General features: G+C 37.9%; 1 protein-coding gene across 2 annotated transcripts in view; it reads right to left on the minus strand.

Moving 5' to 3' along the window:
• MND1 (meiotic nuclear divisions 1) overlaps positions 1 to 25,968 on the minus strand; it is a 42,311-nt gene that overhangs the window by 14,023 nt on the left and 2,320 nt on the right. For both annotated transcript variants that reach the window (XM_054825620.1, XM_054825619.1), the window contains exons 2-6: positions 25,677 to 25,742; positions 24,811 to 24,868; positions 22,839 to 22,987; positions 6,142 to 6,216; positions 4,243 to 4,357 (exon numbers count right to left, since the gene is read on the minus strand). In XM_054825620.1, coding sequence (XP_054681595.1) covers positions 4,243 to 4,357; positions 6,142 to 6,216; positions 22,839 to 22,987; positions 24,811 to 24,868; positions 25,677 to 25,742 — 463 coding nt within the window. The remainder of the gene's footprint in view (positions 1 to 4,242; positions 4,358 to 6,141; positions 6,217 to 22,838; positions 22,988 to 24,810; positions 24,869 to 25,676; positions 25,743 to 25,968) is intronic.

Consider the following 25,968-nt stretch of genomic DNA (forward strand, 5'->3'; position numbering starts at 1 on the left):
CATAAAACATTTTCAAATTATTTGAATGTAACAGAACAGAATAACTGTGTGCATCAACAAGTCCCCCCCGCAAAAAAAACACCCACAAAACCCAAACCCCAAACTATACACTCCACAAAATCCAGCAGCTAAATCAACATTACCTTTTCAGCATTCAGCCTCAAGATATTAAGATAAATGAAGAAACTGGTAAACCCAAGCTATTTTCTCATACTGTCTGTATACTCCAGTATAATTCTTCACAACACTTTGTCAAGCTGAAATTTTCAGCATTTAGACACATCAGAATTAGAAATTTTTAAAGCATCTATGACAAAAAAAGACACTTTCAAGTACATACTACATATAGCATGACATTTTCATGGTATTCAGTGAAGTCTGGATATTTTCCCAAAATTTATTTTCATACAGCCATGTAAGCATTAGTTTTAGAAAATAATCTAACCCTGAACTAGATTGGTAGTGATGCCTCTGAGATCACACTTTTGGAGATTCAAAAGGATAACCATCTGGATGTTTGTTTTGAAATCCTGCCCATTTGAACCACTTACACCTCTTGCTACAGGATAAAAATATACAAAGAGAGCAGAAGTAAAAAGGTTGACACTGAAATTGCTACATTATGTGTGTTGTATCTGGCAGTTTGCTAATTTTTGAGAATACAGTTTGTCTAGACTTGTTCAGATCACTGTTTTAAAGGTAAAAACCTAAGACAAAAATTATCAGTAACTGGACATTCTAAAACCATGCTAAATAAAACAGGAATGCTGGCAGGCAACATCTAAGACCAGCCCCATAAACATCAGCAATCATACCACACAAAGTCACTTACTTCAGTCAGTATGCAACTATTTCTGAGATTACTGTCCTATGCAAAGGCACAAAGTAACCAAAGCATGGCTACTGTGAAAAAAATAGCCAAGACCCAACAATGTTTAATATAGTATAAATCAATACCCCTCTAATTACAGTGGAAGAACAAGAAGTTTGAAATTCTAGAAATGTTTATTTTATAGCGAACATTGAAAATGTTTAGGTGTTTCCAGTTACAAGCTGGCCAACAACTCAGGGCAAAATCTGTATCATTGATACACTTAGGCCACCAGACAAACCCTTCTATAAAATCAATTGTCAGAAAAAATTTACTAGCTCCCTGACATCTCTCTCTGGCAGGCAGAAAGAATTAAACTTATGCAGCAGGTTAATCTTGATGTTACGTGGAGCTTTTTTGGTGGGCCTTACGAAAATCTGGATAAATTATGAACTATTGAAAGCTTGTATTCTCCATCTCTTTGTCTTCTACCATAATCTAGAGGGAATCTAGCAGCATCACACGTATCCAGCTTTGCATACGTACATGTTATGTCATATAAGCCTTTCTCCTGGAGGAACAGAGAATCTCTTCCCTACAACGGCTGCTTCCCCATGAGAATATCCTCCAGCCTACAAAAATCTGCCTCAAAGCTGAGAAACAAGGGCTCTGTCCTGCACCAGCAGAAGCAGGATTACAAGTTTAACAGAGTAGTATAAAATCCCAGTATTTTTTTTTTTTTTACTTCCGATGACTATTGTCAGTTTTACTGCCTTTAATGTGGAGGAAGAAATTATTACTTGATCCTAATTCACACAAAATGGCTTAAACAACATTTCCAAGTGGAAAAGACAAGCTTCAACTGCTGAACTGCAGTGGCCATTAGAAGAAATCCACATATTGTGTAATTTTAGATATATTTTTTACAATACCCCACCTGTAAAACTGAACTATCTAAGTATATCCACAAGACCAGATTATTACGTAGCTTCCTCTAACAGTCAGTCCCTAAGTCTTGTTTTTTCTGCTATTTACCATAGTTAATTGTTACATACAAATACTGAAATCTGCATTCAAATGTTGAAAACTTGGGAAGGCATTAGAGTTTACTTCAGCTCTCAAAGTAAACTCTAATGGAAGGAAATTAAGCCAAGGAAATTAAGCCAAAACATACAGCAAAACATTTGTTACCGATATTAAAAGGACAAGCAGTAAAGTCAGCAAAAAACAGAGTTGTTATTTCAGTATTCTGATTTGCCCCCTTGTGAATATGCATTATAATATATTTAGTTACATGGGCAGACATGACTTTCCCACCACAAGACATAGGAAGCAAGACAGATGTTCAGCTTTCAGCTGAGTCTTCAGATATTTACTATGAATCATACAAACTTTGTTTTGACCCTGCAGTTAGTGTGCGTGTGTTTTAATGAGGCTTATCGCTGTACAATAGGTTTGTTTCTGCAATACTCCTTTGAGGGAAAGGGCAATTAAAAAGGCATAGCAAAGCATTCACCAAACTTGAAGGCTACTGAAATCAGATGACAATTTGATACACCCCTAAAATACCACATCAAAAATCAAAGCAGTTCTATGATACAGGATGAGAAATTAGCAGAGTGAAATTTCAGAGCATCAGAAAGATTTTCTTGCAGGTTGAAGTCATAAGGAGGAACAGAGAAAAATCCAAATGTAGAAAGTGACAACTGCCTGTTACAAAACATATCATATTGAACAATCCAACTCTTAAAGAGTACAAGTATATAACATAACAGTCGTCTCTGATTTCTGACTCAAAATTAAAATAAAGTAGAGTTAGTAATCTGCTCAGGTGATCTAGCTGAAAATAATCACAAGGATTATGTTATCTAAATTGTACAGCTCGTAGAAAATCATATCACTTGTGCAGTTTGAAAATGCTTTAAAATCTGTGAAACAGTAACTTTGATTATAAGGTTATTCTGTGAACAGCAGCAGTAACTGTCACGTCTAGCTGAACGCCTTCCATTGCCCGAGATCCTTTATTGCTTTCTTACACTAAAACCCGTAACTTCCTGCATCTTGTTTTGTCTTTGTACTTCCCCACACTCTGGAACAAGAGAAATACCGCCCCAACCCTTTTTTCTTCCCCACCCCCCCAAAGCCTGTAAAATTCCATTCAGCTTTGACAAAGACATTAAGTCCCCAAAATTGATATCACCATTTATTCATTTACACATTGCCAGCAACAATGTGCACTGCCAGTGCAACAATGACTGATGAAATATATAACAAAGCAGAAACTTTTTAATTGAAGGTCAGGGACAAATTATTTTCAAAACACTACTGTGTATTCTCCTGGGAATCCTACAGATAGCCCAACAAGGCTAACCTCACCAACTCCCTTAAATGCTCATCCCTCCATTGCAGAAGCTCACGTGGAGCTTCCACACACTAAAAAAAAAAAAAAAAAAAAAAAAAAAAAGAGGGCATAACTGAAGTAACTAACAATTACATTTCTTTCTCTTTCCCTTTCCCTCTTTTCAGGACCTTAGTCTCTGTGTTGTCAGCTAATGCAGTTTGCCCTAGCATTCAAGCTGTAATTTGCCCCCTTATGCCTCATATTTAGGAACATGTTCACTGCAACTGCTTCAAAAGGGAGGCTCCTCAAATCATTCAAGTGCAATGCCCACTATAAGGGTATCTCAGCAGTTAAAATACCTGGCACTACAAATGGTATCTGCCTAACCTCATTCATGTTTACAGCTGGAATCAGCTGGAACGTGTCTGTTACTTGTCCTCAGGAGAGCACACAGCGAGGGATTTACAGCACAGTAACTAACCTCAGGTCTCGAGTTTGCTTATTCCCTGGCATACCATTACATCCTTGGGGAAAGATAATGCAGCTGGCAAAAAATGTCACAGCCCCTCAAAATAAATAATATCTGCCCAATTTTGGGGTGTGCTGCCAACGCTGTTTTGTTCCTGGCTTTCTCTCAGCACACTCAGGTATCTTAGAAAAAGGTCTGTGCCTGTTCCTCATCACTCTGTAATGGCATTTTGGCATTCTGCAGCTGAATATGCAGTGGTGTTTGGGTAGCAATGTAGGAGCCTAATAAATAAAACATGGAAGTTGAAGTAGAGAAAATTCAATAAAATTTCATGCATGCTTTTCATTTTTCATGCTAACGATCAGAATATTAAGTACATTTCAGTGCCCAATTCTGTATTAAGTATTAACGTCACTCATCATTCCTCGTATTCCATTATAATTAGAAACTCTGACCAAAACCCAGCATGTGAGAGACAGTACAAACAGTAAGTCAACAGTGTAATCCATACTTAGGTACAAGTGACAAATAAGTGCCTCTAAAGAAATGCTTATGTTCTAAATAGACAAGTCAAAGTAAGTAGAAAGATACCTGTTTCACTTTAAACAATATACAACTTACGCATTTCTTCAACGACATCTGGATCACATTCTCTGTATTTGTCTATTTCTGACTTCAGCTGCTCTTTTTTCTGCCGAAGGGCAGCAAGTTCCTCTATTAGGGCTGCACGTTCTGCCTGAGGATTCAAAGTATGTTGGGAGATATAAAAAAAATATAAAAATAAAAACCAGAACATTTTTCAAAAGCTAAAAAGATGTAAATTTAAAAGCTGTTTTCACTATTGCTTTCTGTCAATGAACCAGTTGAGCATTTTATGCACACATAAAATCTCAGGGACACTAAACGACATCAAGTACAAACTGGAAGGAAAAAAAAAATCAAGGCCAAAATGGATAAACAAAAGAACAAATTTTCTACAACCTTTGAACTTCATGTGGTTTGACAAACTCCAAACGGATCTCTTAATTGTTGGGCTTAAAGGTTAAACGATGTCTTGTAATTAAAGACAGCATTATGGAAAAACCTGCAGTTCACACTTCCACAAATCAGGATGCTGTGTATGAACACTCTCTGAATTTATTTTTCTCCTCCTTTTTTTCCACACTATTTAAAAGCAGTGGTCTCAAAAATTAATTCAGATATTTATGACATAGTAGTCTACTGGGAGAGTATACAATATCGACCTCAAATATTCTGTTGATCAATAAGTATCTGCAGACACTGACTCAACATGAGCACCTCCATAGCCAACTCAGCACATACTTCTAATTCAGTTTGTAGTTACAGCCAAACACTGTAACTGGCTGATATTCAAAGAACTCATGCTAGGGCACTGGGTAGCCTGAAAAAGTCAGAAAGCATGAGTTTGTAAACCAGGTTTTTAGCCAATGGCAATCTCCAGGGCAGCCCAGCAGTCTGAGGTATTTTGCGTTTGTTTGGGGTTTTTTTGACCCCTCAAACTTCCATATTCCCAGTGCTTTTGCCAACAGTCTGGATTCAGCACATTCTGAAAATGCAAATTGGATATCAAAAGCTTCCAGATGCTGGAGTATGGAGGCTAGCTGCTCAGAGACCTACATCGTGATCTAGATTTCTTGGGACTTTTTCCTGATGTATAATCTGGAACCAAAATGTTGGAGGCATCAGCCAGAAAAGGGTTTCCAGCACCGTGGAAGGTGGAGAAGCCCAAGTCTCAAACAGTCCATTTGGAAACCTGACAAGCACAACTGCATGAGAATTCTGCCTGCGATTCCCTGATTACAGACAAACCCAGAGCGTTTCTACAAAACATTTTGGATTTTAAGATTTGACACTTTCCTACAAAATTCAATTCCACCTGAAAGCTTCTAGCCATCCCTGTTTATGCATTTATTTATTGGACATTTAAACCACTTCAGACTGAGCATCTCAAAACAAATCAGCAACTTGGAATACCATACAAAGTATTTCTAATATGCTACTTCATACATATGGCAAATATGAAGCCTAAATATTATTTTGCAGAGTTAACAGCTTCAGCATACAAAGAGCACCAAGCTTAGATGGCTGCTCAGAATAGTAATTTAGAAATGTAGATTATAAATAAGAAGAAAAAAAAACCCCAACACCCAAGTTTGCAGTTACTAGATTTGGCAGTTCAGCAACTATTGGCAACTTTGGTACATACCTCTGGGTAGTTCAAGTGTTAAGATATCTAAATCTGAAAAAGCCTGGAAGATTACCAGACTTCAGGCAGTCACACATTTTCTCAGCCTTGGAGCAGCCAGTTGTCAATATTTTACTCATTAGTGCATGACCAGCTAAGGAATAATCTAATATCTGATTTTTTTCTGTCCCTTTCTCATCTCCAGTATTTAGAATTCTTAATGGATTTCCACTGACTACATTAGTCTTTACAAACCACACATACTTGTAGTCCTATTTAATGGTAGGAGTGCCTCCCCCCCCAAAGCAACTTACAGTATCTTCACGGCCAATTTTTGATTTCTCAATGCTTTTTTGTAAAGCCTCTTTTTTCTGACTGCTTTCAGCAAACTGATAAAGGAAACAAAGAACAAGATCAACCTATTTTAGTAACATATATTAAACATACGTATGAAATGTGTATACATAAAAATGTATTTAAATAAACAGGTGGATATACATTTTAAGTATATAAATTTATATTTATGTTTAACTTGCGTAACAAAAATAAACACAAAATAAATACAAAAGCACCCAAACATAAGTCTGAGGCTCTGAACCACAGAAAATAATTACAGGAAGCAACTTAAAGTCTAAGAAATTTTCACTCCCATGGCACATAATCTTGTTATGTACTGCCTCTTCAGCATAAGACCAAAATCCTATTTCATACCATAACCTGGCATCTCTGTGCAAAGGACTCCATGACATGGAGGCTTTAGATTAGATGATATCCTTTGGTCCTTTTCCAGCTCTCCCTATTCAACGGAAGCAGTGACAAAAGCTGTAGTAGATCCACCTGCTCATCTGCTGATATCAGTCTTCCCAAAGTCTGGTATGCCATTGGCATGGCCCCAATCCCTTTTTGCATACTGGTGAATAGAAGCCTCTATAGCTCAAAGGCACATAAAGCCATGGCCCCTTTTTCTGTGCTGCACTCGCACTGCTAGACTTCAGAGTTCCCTTCCTTCAGGCCTGAGGCAGAGGAATCTCACAGAAGTCACATCTCACCAGGCTGGTGTGAATGCTCCCTCCATTTTCCTGTTACTCCAGGAGGAATCACTCGTAAAGACAGATCTCTCTCCATTAACCTGCCGCCCATCTTGAACCAGGCCCTTCCAGTTAAGTTGCAAGTTTTCCAGAGACACTTTGGGAACTCTTAAGCTGAGCAGGATGTATGACTCACTCCTCAGGGACACAATACTTTGGCATTAGCCAAAGCACCTTGAAATATTAAATGACATGAATGAGAATAAAAAAAAAAGAAAGAAAAATCTAATAAAATATAGTTTGGAAACTAGTTACTGCATTTGAAACCAGCACTTGAAAAAAAAAAAAAAAGAAGAAACAACAGTATGCTTTGTAAGTACTCACTCTTTGGTTTAGCTTTAAGATGTTCTGAGCACCAGTCAGGTAGAAAACTAGTATATCAGGCTAATCATGAAGATGATGCAGGTGGTTGTGAAAACCCAGGTTTCATTCTGCCTTCCCCCAAAAACCCTCACATGAAACCTTGACTTCTACGTTCCCTTTCTCACTGAGGATCCCACTGAGTGGGAAAGCATTCCAAGTCATTTCTTGCAATCCCTAGCCTTAATAATTTAATCATATCGTTTATATTCTTGTGCAGCTGAAACACCTAAATCACATTCACACAATGCAAAGAGAACTGTTTTGGAGCTATAATCACTTCTCAATCTCTATTTAAACTCGTGTTCAGTCTGTATTTTCAGAAATACATATTAAATGCGAATGCATGATACGTATCAGGCAGAGCTTACTGCCAAGTCTTAGAGATCAGCCACAACGTAAAAAGAAACTCCATACTGGTGGTCCATATAAATTAGGACCCAGCCCAACAGCAGCTCACTGGGTTTAGGGGTTGCTTTTATAGCTCAATTTTTAAAAATTAATTACTCTCTGGATAAGTATGTGTTCGTGCATGTGTGAGCATACATACAGACAAGAAGGTCTCCTTTCAGAAAGAATGTTAGTTTTCCTTTCATTTATATAGAAATTACATTAATGGTAAGACATATATAATTTGGGGAAAAATATATCCAGCTGTTTACTCCATGCTCTCAGTGCAAGCAACCACAGAGGCAGTGTAGGTTTCAGTATGTGGCTTGAAGTACACCAACATCTTAATTTTGGTGGGTAGTTAAACAGTACTCTTTCTAGGCTTTCCACAAAATTCTTAAAAAATTAAGTGTAATAGTCCCTACATTATGCCATAAACAGAAGTATACAGTTCAGAAGAGGACAAGTACTTAGGTGCAGTTTGCAGTTCATGAAGCCCAGGGAAGACAAGCGCCAGAGCACACATTGTTCGGTATCTCTGAACAAAGAACTTCTCTGGAACGAAACTCGCAGAGGAAGCAGAGAAGCCTAGATAACTAGGCCCATATATCACAAGTGCAAAGAATAAGCCCATGCTTTCTGCAAGAGAAGCCAAAAAGGCATCGCTTTCTCTTTTCATATTCACAAAGTTATTTAAAAATGTTTCTGTATTCTCTAAAATGGAAGCACAGAAGGAGCTCTCAGGGAACTGCAATAAAATTATAAAAGCTGGTTTCCAGCTAGGAAGCGTATTTTCCCAGTATGGCATCTTATTATTTTCTTGGTCCTCTATATTCCACAGCATTTAATCATGAAAGCAACAATAATGACAAACACTGAGAACTACAGACATTTCTGAGATTCTGACCTACATAACATGCAAGATTGCCATACCATGAGGTTAAAAGATTAGAACATCTTCCTCTGTCTAAAAGCAATGATGATTTTTATACAATTTTATTCAAGATTTTGCTTTCTCACAGATTTTAATTTCTTGGTTTTGGTTGTTTTTTTTTAATTCCGTCTTCAAAATCGAGAATTTACAAAATGAAACCACAGCTCTTTGTGTATGATTTAGAAGTCACAATGGGTATTCCCATGACAACAAATAAAAGATGAGGATATGAAAAGAAATAGCAGAAGGAGGTGAGATATTGAAAAAAGACAAACTTAGGACAAGGATGCAAAGGGTGAGGGACAGATGGCCAGGGTCTGTGCAAGGAATCTATGATGATGGGAGAAGCAGGAAGGCTTGGATAAAGAGGAGGGAACACAGCTGAAAATAACTGTACATGAAAGAAGGAAAGACAGCCAGCAAGGATAAAGGAGTCAGAGGAAGAATAAATACAGATGATACAATACTTAATTGAGAGGTAAGAGTAAATGGCAGATGATAGGTTATTGGGCATTACAAGTAAAAAAAGCAGTATTTGCAATTGTTGCGTATGCATGACAGCAGAGGATCACATCTGGCCAAATACAGGGACTGACTTTCCCACTCACCAGCTGTAGAAAAGCCTGATTGCAAAGGAGTACAGTAGCAGATGGAAGATTTCAATCCTTGGAGCAATCCTGGGACATTTTTCAAGGGAACTGGCAAATAATTTCTCAAGGAACATTAACCACCCTGAGAAAAATCTGACTCCTGCCAATAGCAGTGAGACTGATCTGGAGAAAAAGCTACTTATTGTCTGCACTCTATGTTTCTTAAGAGAGATGTCTGGTCTGACACATGAACAGCCTTCTGCCACAACTGTAACTGACCAGGTGTGGGAAACAAGTACAGAAAGAGATATTCTACTGTACTAGAAAGTTTTGTGTCTCCAGTCTCTTTGGCTGCTCCAAATCAGCACATGATTAAGCAAGATGCAAGAAAGCTGGAAAAACATCATCTAAGGGAGAGCTGCTCAAAGGCGGGGAGACTAAATAATTAAAATGCTCCACAAGAGCGTTTTCAGTGTTTGCAAAACATGGTGGGAGCCTGCAAGAAGACAGATTACTGAAGTAACTAACTAGCATCTATAAAACAGGAGAGTTGGGATACAGTTCCTTTAATTTTACAGGCTACTGCAGTCTATTAACTGACCACTGGCCTAGCTTTGACAGTAATTCAATCCAAAATCCCCCAAAGGGACGTTCTTTCTTACTTTGCAACGGTCTCTCACAATGTTTAGCTACACATTTGTGCAGTGGTTTGCATTTGCTAAGTGCTACACACTGATGATAACCATCAGTTCCATCACAGGCCTTGCGGTCTGTTTTGTACCAAAGAATAGAGATTAGATGTACACAGGTAATTTATAATATACTATGCACGCATTATTATTAGGATTCTACTTTGGCAAGTTGGTGATGTACATATGGAACAGGAACGTTCAACCTTGGCACATAACAGTAGCAGGTTTCAGTTCTCTTCCTTCTCAAAACCTGCCTCATACTGTCCTAGCTCTACACGACTGGATTTTTATTCTCCAGCAAAAGTTTTTGTTGGTCATACTCCTTCTGGTTCCTCATTCTTAACCACTCTAACCAACAATATCCCACCAAACATGTAGCTTGTCTCCCCAGCACATTAAAATACCTACAAACATGCCATGCAAACACAGACCCTAGTATGTACACTGGACAAGAATCAAACCGAGGTCTCATACGCTAACCACCAAGAGCATTCACAGCTGTTATCCCACTGTCATTATGGTCTTAAAGAGAAATATCATACACTCAGTTTTCTTTCAGCCAAAACACTCAACCAAAAAGGGTATTAAAAACTACTGTTATTGCGAGCACCACTTGCTGTGGCACTACAGAAGAATAAGACATACTTTTTTTTTAATTGTTTGTAACTTTGCAGAGTTGTTTACTTTGGGTTTGAAGCTCACTATGCTTTGTTTCAGGCCAGAGGCAAAGGCTTGTTTGCTTTTAGCTTAAACAAAAGCAGTTCAAGAGTTTTAGGGCGACAGTTGCAGTAGATGGGTGTATTTCTTTCCTATGTTAAACTTAACCCACCACTGAAAAACTTAAATGGAATTGACAGAAGGCATGGAGAGAAAGTACTTCAAAGCATTCCTATAGATTTTAAAGAAAGACAAAAAAATTTGAAGCCAGAAAGCAGACTAATAATATATAGAGTAAAAATACAAAGATTAACAGCCCAAGAACAATCTGAAAATATTGAAAACAGATCTGTTGTGTTAAAAAGAAAGGCACAGAACATACTAAAAGAAACTGCTTAGCAATCGCTGTTGACTAAAGCAATAAAACTTAAAGGAGGAAAAAAAAAAAACCAAAACCAACCCACATCAATGTGCAGAATTGCTTTCTAAAGTACTACACAAAGTAAGCATACAACTACTTCTTTTACATATACAGTCCCAAATACATACTTGCCAAGGCCTCCAAATACACTGAAGTAAACTTTTAAGTTAGCTAATTATGCTCACAGCCAAGTAGAGGGTACTACTGTGAACTGCAGTATTGTCACTTCTGCTCTGCTCTCAGGATGCCACTCATGAAATGCTGTTTTTGGCATATAACCCATTCGGCGAACTGAACTACAGTAGGAGCAGGTCCCAGGTTCACTAGGGCTTTAGTCAGGGATGTGATGTACTCTTGGTGAAGCACAGACAGCAAACACACACTTGGTATGTAAATACAACTGTAAGACCTTTTTCTTTAAAAGAAGGGAAATGAAGCATGCAATGTCTTACCCCAAGTCATTACAAGTCACTTCAGCAATATGAAGTAGGGAATCGTGTTTGCTGGGAATTAGGAAGAGCATGAGAGAAGTAACTGGGAGACTGCAATGGTTCAATAAATACAGGTAAGAACAAGAGTAGAGATTAAAGCAATATAGAATAAGAATTTTTAACTCTGAAATCGAAGAATAGACAACAAGATTTTTTCAGCAGGAGAACACCATAAAATGGATAGGAAAAGAGAAGAGACAGTTAAGGCCCACCATATTTCTGTACTCACGAGAATATTTTTTTCCTTAAATACTACATTATAGGTATACTGGAGAAATGTTCAGCACAAGAACTCTCTTCTCTTTATGCATGCTACAAGTTTTACCATAAAAAGATTACATCATTTTTAATGCAATTTTTTAAAGACTCAGTTCAAGAACTTGAGAGAAGGTAGGGAATAAAAATAATTTTCCAGAGAAAAAGGAGACCCAAACCAAGTTATATTTGCTATTTGAAATGAAGGGCTGGTACACTGATTCTTTTAAGTGAACAATACTTGTTCCAAAATATCATGATATTAATTCTGCCAGTGTGTAAGTTCTATCTTTTTTAAGAAGTATTGAAGAGGTAACGAGTGGGTATTTTTTAGTTTTGGATTGTAACTGATGTCAGTGATTAAAAAAGTATGAAACACTCAAGCTAAGTAAGTGAAGTTTTTTTCAGGGGACTAACTAAACAAATATCTGACTCTCCATACAATTGTCTGACAAAGCACTATAAAGATTCTCAAAAAAAAAAATAATTCTGAAGTTAGATCTCTGCACTCATAAGCAGTATTTATATGTTTTCCTAGAGCATTCATTTGGGTACTACTGATATACTTGCCCCTCCCACAAACACAATGCATGTTGTGTTTCAAGATTACATTTAGGCCTATAATTCCAATTTATTTATCATGCTAACACATGAGAGTGAGACTAAAACATCACATAATAAATTAGGCTTGGCTCTATTCTCAGGTCATATTGAGTATGAAATGAGTCCTTCTTCCTGAAATTGCTTTTGGATAAAGAAAAGAAAATGGGCAGGGTATCCAGAAGAAACAAATGAGGAATTCCCCCTCCACTGGAACCTTCACCTATCCATGTACAAACCTTACATTGGTAGCTGCAGTTATTTTAAAAAGATTATTACTATGTAGTAAACCCCTCTACATTAAAAGTAGCTTTTAATTCAATTATTTTCTATCTTTTTAACTTAACTCTTATGGCAAATCTAAAGTTTACTTAAGACATGTCTTGCCATGAGCTTTTGGTTTTGCTTCATTCATTTGCAATACCATTTGGTAAGTACTAGTTAGGCAACAGAAAAATAACACTCCAGGCCAATCTCCTTAATAGACGAAAGGTGAAAGAAACAGTTGTGCAGGCTGAAAGAACGAACTGAATTTCTCTGGCTGCTTTCAGAGTTGGCATAATTGGCACGATCTGAGGGACAGATGGCTGTCTACTCAAATACAAATATCAAGTAGGCCAAATCAACCAAAAAACCAAACCAAAACAAAAAACCCCACCCTGAAATGCCTCATTCTTCAACGTTGGTTCACAAATGCAAGCAATCTAATAGGGAAAGTTGAGAGAGCAAAAAGGTATTCGCATGACTGACAGAACTATAGAAAAAATTAATATCTGGATACAAAAGATGCTCGTTACTTCACATTGGTGTATTTACTAAACCTCCAAAGTCCAAGGTGATCATTAACAGGTCTGTTCAAGGCACAAAGAATATTGAAAAATATTTTCCCTTGGAAGAAAGAGAGAGAAAGAAGAAAAGTTCTAATTTTTCCCTAAAAGGCTTTTAAAGATTGCTATCCTAACCAGCCGGGCTGTACATTGACAATGCCTTCAGGGACTAAGCACAGAGAGTCCCAAGTTAAAACAAATATTCATCAGATACTCCCTGAGCTCAAGTCCTGCCTAAAGACTACAAAAAACAAATCAAAACTTTATTCCACAGACTTCAAAAACAGCCCAAGTTCTACACTGAGATATTATCAGTAAAATAAAAAGCCTCAGTAACACACATCTATCAAATTTCAGAGTTCTGACAGCACTCTTGCATATTCACTCTTTATGCCAAGTTCATTGTTTTTAAGTAATGCTCAGACAGATAACCAAGCCATCTCGAATTCCTGATGCAAAGAACAGTCTTTGATGGAACTACCACGAGTTCAACAATAATGAGCTGCTCGACTATGACGAAAAAGATCTTTCCTCTAAAGCCTCCCTGTTTCAAACTATCTTCACACATTTTGGTTTTATACTCTTTTTTTTATTGTTTTTATTTAATTCCTTTCAGAAGAGGAAAATGCTATGATGTGAGACATATAATTGCATGCTAGTATTTTTATTTCTGCATGCATGCTGATTTTCTGAAATAAAATATGCTATATTAACTGAATGACAAGATTTTAAGGTGAAAGTCAAAGTTCGAATTAAATAAGATTACAACTCACTGTTTCCATCAAATCCAGCTTTGACAGTAGCATTGTCTCCACTTTATCCCCGGGCTGGAAGCTCCTGGGCCTTACAGTAGAGGCAAACTTACAGGTTTGCCAGACAGCGCAGAATATCTAAGCCCTTAAACTTTCTCAGGGTGCTAGTTTCTGCTGATATCTGAACTGTCACTCACACCTGCCATGCCTATTCTGGGGCATGGGGAGACATGCTGGGCCAAATCTGTGCCAGATTTGACCGGGCTTCTGGAGCGAGAGTCCCACATTTATTCCCAATTTCTTTGCATTTGACATCAACAGTTTCATTGCAATGGCAGAAATGAAACCAGCAGCCAGTATGCAAGCCTCTTCGAAAAGGAAAGGTAAACTGTATGATGACATTACCCAAAAAAATTCAGTTTTTCACAGAAAACACCAGTATTTTTTCCTGCATTATATCAGAATGAATACATAATATACACTACTAGGACACAGTAACAGTACATCCTTTTTAATGTAATAGAATTCTTCCTTCAAATCTACTTTATAATCTTCACAGTTACTACAGAGCCAGCTTTTTTAAAAAAAAAAAAATTGGTCTTAAATCATGCCAGTTTTAGCTTTTGCTCATCAAGAAGGCAGGAAAGGAAAACCTACACTTCACAGTTGCCATCCATCTAGTTACATATTAACAGCTAGTAAAAGAAAAAGCATGAAATTCAACTAATGAACACCAAATTATGAGGTTGCTTAATTCTAACAGAAGCCTCCAGAGCACCATATTTTTAGAAGTCTGCCATGACAGCAGTAACTAAGCATACCCTCCAGGGTTTTTTAGCATGCCATTAAACATAATTCCAGAAGGCTCTAATAAGTTACAGCATTAGAAGAGTATTCTCTGCTGGACATTTTAGGACTCACTAAATTCAGTCTCATTTCAAGACATCAACATTTTTAAAATGCAAGATGCAAAGAGGTAACAAAACACCTGGACTGCTTCAAATAAAACTTTATTAATATCTTCTGGGTGACTGATCCAGGGAATAAGCTTTACAGGATCAACAAACAAATAAGCATAGATATAATCAACATATTCTCAGTGTTTAAATGATGTAAATTCTCAGCTGCTTGCTTTTAGGATACTTCTTACTGCTACAGCTCCCACTGGATGGTGTGAAGTTAGCTAGTCATACCATACCAGCTTCATAGTTGGCCATTTCTTTGTGTCTCGTCCTTTATTTCCAAAGAAAATGTGCATGTCTCTGAAATGCTGCAGGCTGAAAATAGGGAGGGGTCACTAATTGCCTCTGGTGGGAGAAGTCATTATGACGTAAGAGAAGGCAGCCAGAAGGAATGGAATCACCCAGCAGACTGGGGCTGCAGATTATCAAAATGGTCAGGCCGATCCAAGAAAGAATAAAGAAAGTAGAAAGCTAACGAGATGCCCTCAGATATGAGGGAAAAAGCAAGGCCCAGTCTGGACATGGGACAACTGCTGTAATTGCGTAGTCAACACATTGGAATCCTGCCTGTATATCACAACGGGCATTAAAAGAGACAACTCTTCGGCAATTAGACTTTTATTTTTCCTGGAAAGGGACAATTTATTACTTTTTCTGCAATCTAATAAAATTAAATTGTAAGCATACATACTACAGAAAAATGTTTAAATAAATAATGCTAACACAAGTCACATGCATTAGTTGCAAAAGTACTTATGTATTTCTCTGGATTTAGAGGACAATTCTTTAACTACGCTATCTATTCCCTAACATTCATAAAATTCATACTAAAAAGATAGCCCTAAGCTTTTCTAAAAGGTACTTCAGCAAAGCGTAAGATCGTGATAAACCTTACGACACTTTATGCATGCAGGTCCTTTATGTTCAATAAATGAAAAAAGTATTTTTAAAAACATTCTGAATAATGAATTACTACAGCTATTCAATTGATCATAATGTGAAAATCTTGCACCCAAAAAATAAACAGTTCTATGAAAAGCATTAGGCCAGGGATTCCAAAGGTATTGCATATGTACCTCTAGGGATAGCCCATCACTGCCACAAGGAGAAAAAGCAGTGAGACCCTGCATTCAAAACCATCAACAGAGGCTGAAAATTGAAACAGAGATCTGAGGTGTGTAAGGAGCTGTCTTAAAGGCTGATACACCATCTACTGAGGACACTGCTATGAAGTACAGCACTAGGTCCCGCAGGCACTTCCTGGCTGATTCAAAGCACCAGCCAGGGTGCACATTTCATCCGGCATCTTCAGCAACGTCACCCGACTCCAAGCACCGTCAGGCCTGTTACCTCTCACGCAACATCTGTCATCGCCATGGATTTGTACCTCAGTTCAGGATTGAGAACTTCAAGCCAGCCACCTCTGAGCAATTGCACCTACTTGCAGTCCAGAATCAATCTCTGAACTGCGTGGAAATGCACTGACAATTGAGTCAATTGGATTAAGGACGAGGCTGCTCAGGCTGAAACAATGTGGACAGCAGAAGCTTCTTGTGCTTCAGTCAGTGGTCTCAGTCTCTATTCAGCCACCTTCCATGCAGCAGTCCAGTCACAGTATTTGAGGAGGAAAAGTATATCTGTCTAAAAGGATAGAAATAAATGAAGCTGCATCTTGAAAGAACTTTCTGATGGTTAAAATTCAAAATTTTCTGTGTGCACTCTGAACAAATAAGGTTGTCTCCTTTTAGTTATGTTGTCAAACAAGTCCAGGAGGCTTCAAGCCAGATTACTCACCAATATGATTATTTTTTTCCATTAACAATTTTCAAACAATGTGCATTCCTAACAAAAGCATTTCCTAATATAGCATTCTTCGAGTCTTTTTTCTTTTTTTTAAATAAAAGGAATCCAGAAATCCTTTCTCTTTTCATATTTCAATGCTCATAAGTACAAACAATTTGGTATATGTGCATTCACTCTATTTTGACAAGTTCATTCCTGAGGTTTTGGTTGCTGCTTTTTTTTGGTTGGTTGGTTAGTTTTTGTTGTATTTAAAAAAAAAAAAAAAAACAACCCAACTAGCTGCCAAAGGAGAGTTCAGATGTACTGACTTCTAAATTCTTCCCCTGGCTCAATACATGAATCATGGGAAGTGAAAATCCCTCCTCTTATCAATCCTAGGGCAGAGATTTAAGGAATGAAACATCAACTAATCCCTTCCATCTTAAATAACACTGGCCCAATGCAATGTTTAGTGGGAGGAAAAAAAATTGCCAGAAACTCTCCCCAAGTCTCTGTTGCTCACGTGTATCTTGACATGAGCACAGGGAACAGCATAAAAAGTCCATCCTGTATCCTTCTCTAAAAAGATTCTGTTTACTCTTTGTTGCAGTACAAGGTGACACCATCCTGCTCTCAGTCTCAGAAGGAACAGCAGCTATAATACTGTTTCCTGTTAAAGTATCCCTTGCAAAGCCTAAGAATACAAAAAAATAAGCCACCAGAAAGCAATGTCATGAGAAATAAGGTAAGCGCGACAATTAACAATAAAATGGTGAAAGTAACTGTCACAAAACGAGACTGTGGAAAGGAAGTAAACTGGTTGTTTCCCCAAGCTACTGAATTACAATGCTCACAGTACTGTCAATAGTTACACTAACAACTGCAAGATCTTTTAAGAACTTGATATTTCAGGTCCCTATCTATTAAAAATATTATATCATGCTGTGACAATTCTCTATGGCCTTATGGTTTGAGCATATATCCCTGTCATACTGAATGCCAGACACTCTTCAATGTCACCAAGGATCACCAAAATTGCTTCTGCCTCCCTTAAGCCCTGTAGTGTCAATACTAAACCTGATCTCCAGCCAAGATCCCCCCAGTCACACTGCCTATGGCAGACAACGTGCTGGTGAGATGGGACACTCCTTATGGCTTCTGAGGGTTGTGGTTTGCAGACTCATCATTCCTCAGATGAAAAAGACCTCACTGTTACAAGTTACTTTAATTAACATTTAATTCAGGCTACTATAAAGCAAAATGTAAACAAGCATTAATTCACCTTATCTAAAACAGACAGCACAGTTGCAGGTGTTTTACCAAAGACGTAGATGAAAAAAATGAAAGAAAATCCAAGCTGAATCCATTTATACTAAGGTTACATCAGAAAGGTTTCTCTTTGACTCACTCACTGATACGCCATTTCCTATCTGATAAAACTGTTGCCAAGGTTTTGATTGCATACGTGCCTTCTCTTCTTCAGCAGGTAACATATCCTTCACATTCCTATCCCTTCAGTAGCAATGCGTACATCAGAACGATACAAAACGCAAAACGTGCAAGGGGGCTAATTGTACGAAACATATTAGCAGCTCTTGCCTGAGATTGAACATGACTGATTAACATGCTGGAGTTGCTCATCTCCAGTCTCCTCATTTTATGCATGCTATGAAATCAACAAAAGGCATCAGAATCATCAATAAATTATGATCTTTCTCCTTAAACTGCATAGGTCAAATTCTTCATTACTTTAATAAAAACCCTAATCTTCCAGTATTGTTATGCCAAGAATAAACATCTCATTTTGTCAAAATAGAATTGATTATAGGTAATTCAAAACTTCAGAACCTGACTACTGGGAAAATACTGATAAAAAATAAAACTGCATCGTTCCAGCTTTTCTTATGGAAGGGAAAAAAAAAAAAACAACCCAAACCTGCCCTCTCAGTAAAGCTTCCACAGTGCTCTCGACAAAGGTGAAGTCCCATTAAAAATTTCTCCACTTATAAACCTTGTTAAAACAATACTTCTCAATCCACACCCTTGCTCTAGTTTCATCATCTCATAGCTGTAATGATGCAACTATAAACTCATCTACCTAAAATCCAAAATCTTTTACTTTTCAGTGCTCCAATTCACAGCTGCATAAGCATAACCAAGAGGTGAAGAATAAGCATCTGGCAGAAGGCATAAACCTTTAAGAGCAGCCACGCCACTGCAAAACAAATCAATACAAAATCCATAGGGACCTACTTAGCAACTCTTACTCTGTGAGCTATCAGAGAAAAAAATTGCAGCAGATGCTACACAAACTAAAGATACTCGCTGTCCTTGCTTTTCAGAAAAACAGGAAGAAGTCCAAACGGGTCCCTCAGAGAACAGCACCAAGATCCTAATCAGATCAGCACAAGATTTGCCGTCTGTGGCAGTTCAGGGGCTAGCACCCCTCTCCAAACGCCTGCCCCACAAAAGCAAGTTGAAAGATGGGGGTGGGGGCGGAAGCTATGTCAACAGAAAGTTTATTTCAAGCATTGGTTTTAATTATCATATCTCTGCACAAGGGGATCCCACTGATGACATAATAAATCCTTCATGAAAAAATCTAAGGCCTACACAATACTGTGTGGTTGTGTAACTTTAAACATCCAGATAAACCTGGCTTGCTCTTTATTTATAAATACTGAGTCAGACTTTGCTACTGAGTCTCCAGATCGCGGTGTGTCTCAATAACCACTAAAAAATCTGAAACAAATATTTTGTTTCAACAATTCCTAAACCAGCCTCCCCATGATCACAAGCTCTTCAAGATGCAGAAAGCTAGGAGCAGCTTTGCTAAAACATTATGAAGTACCAACGTACGCAGGCAAAAGGTCCTGCAGCAGGCCCAACTTGTCAAACATAAGCCTCAGCGCTATGAATTAATAGGAGAATTTGCATCATGGAGAAGCTTGTTCTGTTCCTCCACATTATTTTCAAATGTCTCAATTCATCATTTGAGATCACCCTTTTCCCTTTACTACTTATCCATGCCCTTGGCAAACAAAGATATTGCTTCCTGGTAAAAAGCTTTAATTACAATATGAACTGAACTGCTAGATTTTAAACTTTTCCTTTAAATAAGGTGGTTTGATTTGGTTTTTAACTGCTGAAGAAAGAGATCAACTCATGTAGCTAACAAGCAATCTGGACAAGACAGAAAGAAAACATGTCTTTCAGCATGCCACAAGCTGTATATGGGAATGATCAAAGACAAGCAACATGCAACGGAGGTGGTACAATAGCTTACTTATTTTCCCTGCTTTGCATGTTCTGACAAGAAGTTTTGTGATACTTGGTGACTGGATTTCGAAACCTTTAAGAAAATGTGTACGTGTTCACATCAAGAAGAATACAAACACTAAAATAGCTAATTTGAACTCTCAGACAGAATCTGTTATCATCTTGTAAAAACGTTCAGAGAGGTATTCATTGAAAACGCCACCTCTTTCCACTGTGTCAACAGAGAAGTTATTTTCAGCTAGTGAAAGTGTTTTTCCCTGAAACGCTGAAACATTTGCATTCTCATCAGAAAAACAAGATAATGAATATAAGTATATTTAAGGACTCATAACATGGTCTAAAGAGAGCTCTTGTATCAGTAAGCCCATATGTTAAGAGCAGGACTGGGTTTGCAAATAAGGGTCTGGTAACAAAACTACTTCTTTCAACTGGAACAGTTTTATATTGCAAAACTGTTTATATCAACACAGTTTATTTCCTACACAGAAATAACCATAAAATTACATTACAATACAATAGCTGCATGCCTATTATAATGCCATAATAATAGATGGGTTTAAGTTTAATAATGCAACAGTACATTTAAAGTAGTGCAGCATATGTTTGTAGGTAACCCATGGATACTTACGGTAGAGCACATTAGGCAGATTCTGCAAGACATTCCAAGGAAGATATTCATCAGGGTATGCCAGAGACCTGCTTGATCAATTATCTTTAAAATTCATGATGGGACTGGGCCCAAGGGCAAAGACAAGAAATATCAACTCCTTCATTCAACTGCTTGACTATAATATGCAGCATGAGCAAAACTAGAAAGCATCCAAGAGCAAATAATTTGCACTCAAGACGACAGTGGCACCAGGGCATCTGGTGAACAAAGCAGGAGTTTTGGCATATATTCGTTCAATTGCTCAGCTGGCATTTATGTTCTGGCAGAGTAAGTAGCCTAGTCTAAAATTTGGGTGAATATGCTAATAAGTTGTGTAACTTTACTAGGAAACTCAGTTCCAGGTCAGTGCAGAGTTAAATTGATCTCCTGTTTCAGACAAACTAAACTTCACCGGAGTAGGAATCAGTGCATTGTTACTACCAGACAATAAAAATCAATTTAAGCCCAGTCACGCCAGACTTTAAGTCCACACCTGAAAATAGTACAAGCGTATCCAGTTAAATCGAGGCAGTTTTTAATGTCCGGTGTAAAGGAGCAGACAATATTGTCAATGGGACAAACTTAATATTAACCAAGTCTCAGAAAACACAAGGTACCATTTATATCCATGATACTAATAGGTCATGTGAGATGCTGAGAAAGTTAGTCAAAACACAGAACAAGTCACTGGTAGAACCTGAAATTAAAGTTAATAATTTTGATGACCCATACAGTACCGCAAGAGCTATCTCAAGCGGCACTTTCCAACTCATCCAAAGCACCTGCCTGGAAGGTTGTCAATGCACAGTTCCTGTTAATGACAGGAAGGACTGCAGTACTTTCTCCTTACTGCCACAGACCCCTGAATGCATCACTTGCTCATAGAAATGGTGTGAACTAGTGAATAAGGAGAAAGGAAGCGAAAGTTCTAGCAAGTCTTACTCTTGATCTTGGAAACTGCAGCAGATGCATCAGGCATGCAACAGAGTACCAGTACTCTCCTCCCTCTGCCAGATCCACAGAAGCAGACACACAAAATGCCTTCAAGATAGCCATCCAGAGCACCCAAGCCAGTAATGAAAATGTTCAGGGCAAAGGGAAATGATCTTATGTCGGTTAAAAGAGAACAGTGGACTGAACTCTTTCAGTTTAGTAATAACTGAGATTTACAAGCAATGACAGCATAGGAAGGGATAAGTGACAAGTTTGCCTCTCAGCTGGTCATGCTACACTCAATGTATAAACAAGCAATTTCAGCTGCATTGATCAGGCTAATCTGCTTTGGTGAAAAGTCTTCAGATGCACAAACTGCTTTTTCAATTTATGTTGGGGAAAAAAGCATGGTTTTATATAATTAATTTGGAGCTTTAAAGAAGTAGCTGAAGTTGACAATGCTCTATGTGCATAAGATAGCAACGATGACACCAGAGCTATGCCTGAAGAAAATAACATCTGTTAAATTGTTCAGATGCTACCAATAATTTTGCATTAATTCAAATAATTCTTTGATGAATGGACAGAATGCTAAATAAGCATGGGAAAAGTTGGCAGTATTGTGGTACAATCAGACCATAAATCTAGTTTATTGATCTTGTTATCATGTATTCCAGTTGCAAATAAACTGATGAATAGGTGCTTTCCCGCTCCAATTAAAAGAAGCAAGAAAGACAGTTCCTAAAAAGTAGGAAAGAATCAGATCAATAGAACAGCAGTGTTGCAACAAAAGGTGCCTTGCTCTTCTGCAGAAGATCATGATCAATTTGCTCTTCTCTCCTAATAAAAGTGCAATATGGGATTACACAAGTGCTCACAAATTAAGCTACCAATAAAAGCAGATCGGAAAGCCCGATGGCCCTAAGTAGAAACCATTGCCACATTTACTTGGGATATCCATTTCAGTCCTCTCATGGCTTTTAGATCATTACCACATGACGGCCTACATTATATAGGAGACACATAAAAGCATATGCTGCCTAAATATTTAGAGGAAGTCCTTAAACAATGTTTTGCATCATGAATAACATGCTTTCAGCAGCAAACAGACAAGAAGCCTGCTCAAGCTCCAACAAGAACAACCTCCAAAACTTCTGAAGTGATAGCAAGACAATGAGAAAGAATGTCATACCACACGTGCCAGATGATTCCTATAGCAAAATCTGTGTGTGCACACACACATATATGCATAGGTAAGAGAGCACAATATGAAAAAGAATGAAAAGAGGGTATAAGGAAAAAGCAAACCCATTCAAGGTAAACAAGTATTTTTCTTAAAACAGATTTACCTGAGACTCCAACTCTTCCAATTTACGCTTCCTGGCATGAAGAGCTTTACTTGGAAAAGCCCAGAAATAATTAGAAGTTCCAATTCTATCAGTGTCCACCATGCCATCATCAACTAAGCTTTGCAGAATCTCTTTCACTGACATCGAGGCTAAGAAAAGCAAAAATATCAAATTAGAACTGCATAGCATCTAAACTATGGAGAGTTATGAATACCATAAGCCATCATCTACAATCATCTGTATGAATATTTTGACCATAATGTCAGCTAGCTGGACAATTTCCAGAGGACACCATGCCTGATGATTCACTTGAAGGAATGAATCCCTTCAAAATCAGCAGTTTATACATAAAGACTGCTATTCTATACAGTCTACCACCAGATGTTTGTAAAGCACTGCTCATGAGTATCATAAAATATACATGCATATTACAGCACAATACCAGAACAAACTCATGAGAGGGTACTTGAGAAGTTGTCTTGCAATCTTAATTCTAACATGAATTAACTTATAATTTCTTGATTAGGAGTGTAATTACATTTCACTTTGTAATGCTTATCAAAGCATTAAACAGCAGCAGAGGCATGAAAGCCATCTGTCTACAGACTCAGGAGGGGCAGATTTTACTTTTGATTATATTCAGTTCTAAAACAGAAAGTCGTCTGCAGTCAGAACATCCAAAACATTTCTGAACATAATTGCTCATTTTCTAGCAAATGTGTGGTATAATTCATCATTTTAAAAACGATACCTATTCAACAAAGCAAAGTCATTGTTATTATTATCCTCAAGTGTTGCAAATATAAAGACTTTTGAGCTAATTAATGTTTTTCAGTGTCTGACTTTCAATTTCAAGTCTAAGGGGATCCCAGATCAGGAACATCCAATCTTTCGGAAGCTATTGGCTAGATGCCAGTATGGGGGCATTTCCACAGGCTAGACGTTTTTCTTTTCAGAGTAACTGGGGCTTGGGTTGTGTGGCTAAATGCCTTCATATTCAGAGGCAGGATGAATTTGGACTATTCAAAGGTGTTAATGGTTTTAGAAACTCTACACCTCAGATTTTTAAATATGAAATTCCACAGCTTGTATTTACTGTTTTGCATCCTCTTCCTGCAAATTACAGTTAAACATATGCATTGACAAACTGATCAAGGCAGCATCACATCTTTTCAGAGGCCCATGAGTGCCTCTGTGAGCTGCTGACATAACTGAAAAACACTGCTTTGCAATATTCACGTGTCTGCAGTTCCTTCAACAAGTTCATTTACTCTTGCAGTGCCACAAAGATATGCTAGTCAAGGGCAGTGGCAACTACACAAACACTACGCTTCATCCCCCTTTTGTCAACGAACATAGAAGGAAGCAGATGAGGAACATATAAAACAACTCAACAGCATAAGATAAATCCTCTTGGACCTAATCCTAAACCAATGGATTCCATCAGGAAGGCTTTCACTGAAAAGACAAACCCCTTCCATTTACAGCTGCCCAGCCTTTTTTTTTTGGGGGGGAAGACTCAACAGAACATTGACCATGTGCATCTGGATTAGCGTTTTAAGATATGCGTGACATTATAGACAGACATTTGAATCCTCTGTGCACTACCTGAGTACACATAACAATTTCATAGACTGAAAGTCACTGCAAGTCAGGCATCTCAGAGCCAAGGAAACGCCCCATCCTATGTTTTAGTGGTTAAGTGGAAGTTAGCTGCGACATTTCAGTAGTCTCCCATTTTGGCCCTAACACCTAACATAAGTCACAAACTTAGCAAACAGAGGTAGCAGTACGCTATTGATACCACTTTTAATGCTACACCCCTGCCATTGACCAGTCTCCCTTTCTAGCTATTTTTTTCCATTAGTATTACAGTCACAAACCTAAAATTGTAGCCAGGAAATTTTGCACTGTATGATCTGTCCCAAAAATGATTAATGGCTCAAGAGAAATATTTTTTGTAAACACTTACTAATCCCTTTTTCTTTTGGAGCAATCTTCTCTATATCCTTCAACTGGAACACATCTTTCTGTGCAAAACATAAAAGACACTTCAGCTCCAAATGACAGCATCATCTAAGCCCGAGTGGTTTTTACACTAAATCAATGCCAACAAAAGCAAGTAGGAAATACAGTGCATGTTTATGTTTTGCTAGGAAAATAGGCTGCATATCCCTCAATAGAATTAGAACATTCTGAGAATTTTTTTTTTAAAAAAAGACTATAATTGTAACAAGCCCTGTTCTTTTCTTTGGTACTCTAAAGTCACCGTATGTTGCCTGAAGTTGGACTGTAAACCCCTTAGGGTGGAGCCAAGGTTAGATTGTCAGCATCAGATGCACCACATCGCTCAAGTACTCAAATGTCACCATGATTTTTTTAATGGGTGAAACATTGTGAATTACGTACGTCACCAATATAATCACAGCTCTGCTTTTGGATCTCCAGGTTTCTTCTCCCCAGCGACCTCTTCCAGGTCTGCTCTCATCTTTTCTAACACTCAAGTTTCTTCCTCCTCCCCTAAATGGCAGTGAGATACTTCCTAATCTCTTGCTATCCCTCTTCGGGTAACAGACTCAAACCAAGATTTGAATAGGGACCGCACAAAGCATTTAACACCACCTGTATATCTTCATGCCTTGGCTCCACCCGGGGACAAGCCACCTGATCAGAAGCTACATGAATCAAGCTCTGTCCCTCTAATTTATACATTGATGACACAGGGCATCAGTGAAATATATAGCAGAATATACAGAGTTCATCTACATCTACAGTTAAGCTCCTTCTAGGACCTGTTTTCCCACTGATATAAGTGCAGGACAATTACAAGTTACTTACTGTTTCAAAAAAGATCTCCATCATGCGAACTCTCTTCTCCTCAAAGCTCAGACCTTTTTTCTTGGACTAGAACAGGAAAAAAACCCACCACAACAGCACCATTCAGCCATTTAAAATCCTTTAAAATACCTTGCCACTAACCCTAAACTTTCAGATACACTACTTCTTCCCAAAGAATCATTACACCAAGCTAATCCACCTGCACTCTATTAAACTGATGCATCTATATTCTAAGTTTGGAGCCAACCTTTCACACAACCTAATCCAGCTCAGGCCTCAGTATTTCTGAACC

Source organism: Grus americana, chromosome 4 (genome assembly GCF_028858705.1).
Source record: "Grus americana isolate bGruAme1 chromosome 4, bGruAme1.mat, whole genome shotgun sequence".
NCBI classification, from domain to species: domain Eukaryota; kingdom Metazoa; phylum Chordata; class Aves; order Gruiformes; family Gruidae; genus Grus; species Grus americana.